The sequence below is a fragment of the Teleopsis dalmanni genome, chromosome X, assembly GCF_002237135.1.
Source record: "Teleopsis dalmanni isolate 2A chromosome X, ASM223713v2, whole genome shotgun sequence".
NCBI classification, from domain to species: Eukaryota; Metazoa; Arthropoda; class Insecta; order Diptera; family Diopsidae; genus Teleopsis; species Teleopsis dalmanni.
Genome location: NC_051848.1, coordinates 71005613 through 71006483, shown reverse-complemented (window position 1 = coordinate 71006483; position 871 = coordinate 71005613). Strand labels below are relative to the sequence as shown.

Here is an 871-nt window from a genome sequence, read left to right as displayed (position 1 = left end):
CGATAGTAGCATTCATCGTGTCTTATCGAAGCTGAGCTATCGTTTTAAGATTAACAAAAATTGCGCGTATTACACTGAACATTTAACAATGGACGAAAAAGTTTTTATTAAGCGTAATATATTTAATTTTAGCAATTAATTCTATTACAAGGTTTTTAATTTTTTAGAGGAAGTGGATGAGTCGTCCCTAAGCAACGAAGTGATTGAATACGAACCAAAGAAGATCAAAGGTAACATACCATAACTTTCAAGGTTAATTATTATTTTTAACCTTTTAAATTTTTTAGTTGAAATTCCGTCCAGCCCAGTTTTAGCAAATCCGCCTGCACGTGAATATTTGGACACGAAAGTCTTTCCAACTTTATTCAATGGAGTTTTAGCTATGCGCATTAACAACCCGACAAGTCAAGTTGATTTTTTGGCTAACTACTTACACGCCCACAGGGAGTTTTAGGTTTCATATGTTCTCACACATTGTTAACTAATTTTCCTTATTAAAGAAAATGTACTAAATTTTTGGTCTTTCTTTTTTTTTTTAACACAATTATTATATAAGTATGCATTATTATATAAATATGCATTTTAGTCGCAGTAGTTATTGATTTTATTAATTTAAAAAAATTAAGAATCAGTTATTGTTATAATAACAAGATTGGTGCCACACACACAGCAGTTGCGAATATAAATATTTTATTGTATAAAATATAATTATAAATATAAAATAATTTTGATTTTATATAAAATTATTTCAAAATAAGAAAATGTTTATATTATTATTGAAAGTTTAAGCGTGAAATCGGCCAACAGCCGGTACAGCGATTAGAAGAGTCCTATTATACCAGTTTCACTGTTGATTACACAAAGCGCTTTA

At 28.8% G+C, this 871-nt stretch overlaps 1 protein-coding gene across 1 annotated transcript; it reads left to right on the top strand.

Annotated features, from left to right (window-relative positions):
* Positions 1-499, top strand: LOC119687059 (protein dpy-30 homolog). Its single transcript, XM_038101225.1, has 3 exons — positions 1-113; positions 168-230; positions 288-499. Exons 1-3 carry the CDS (start codon positions 89-91, stop codon positions 452-454), a joined length of 255 nt encoding a protein of 84 aa, XP_037957153.1. The 5' UTR covers positions 1-88; the 3' UTR covers positions 455-499.
* Positions 500-871: the final 372 nt, after the last annotated feature.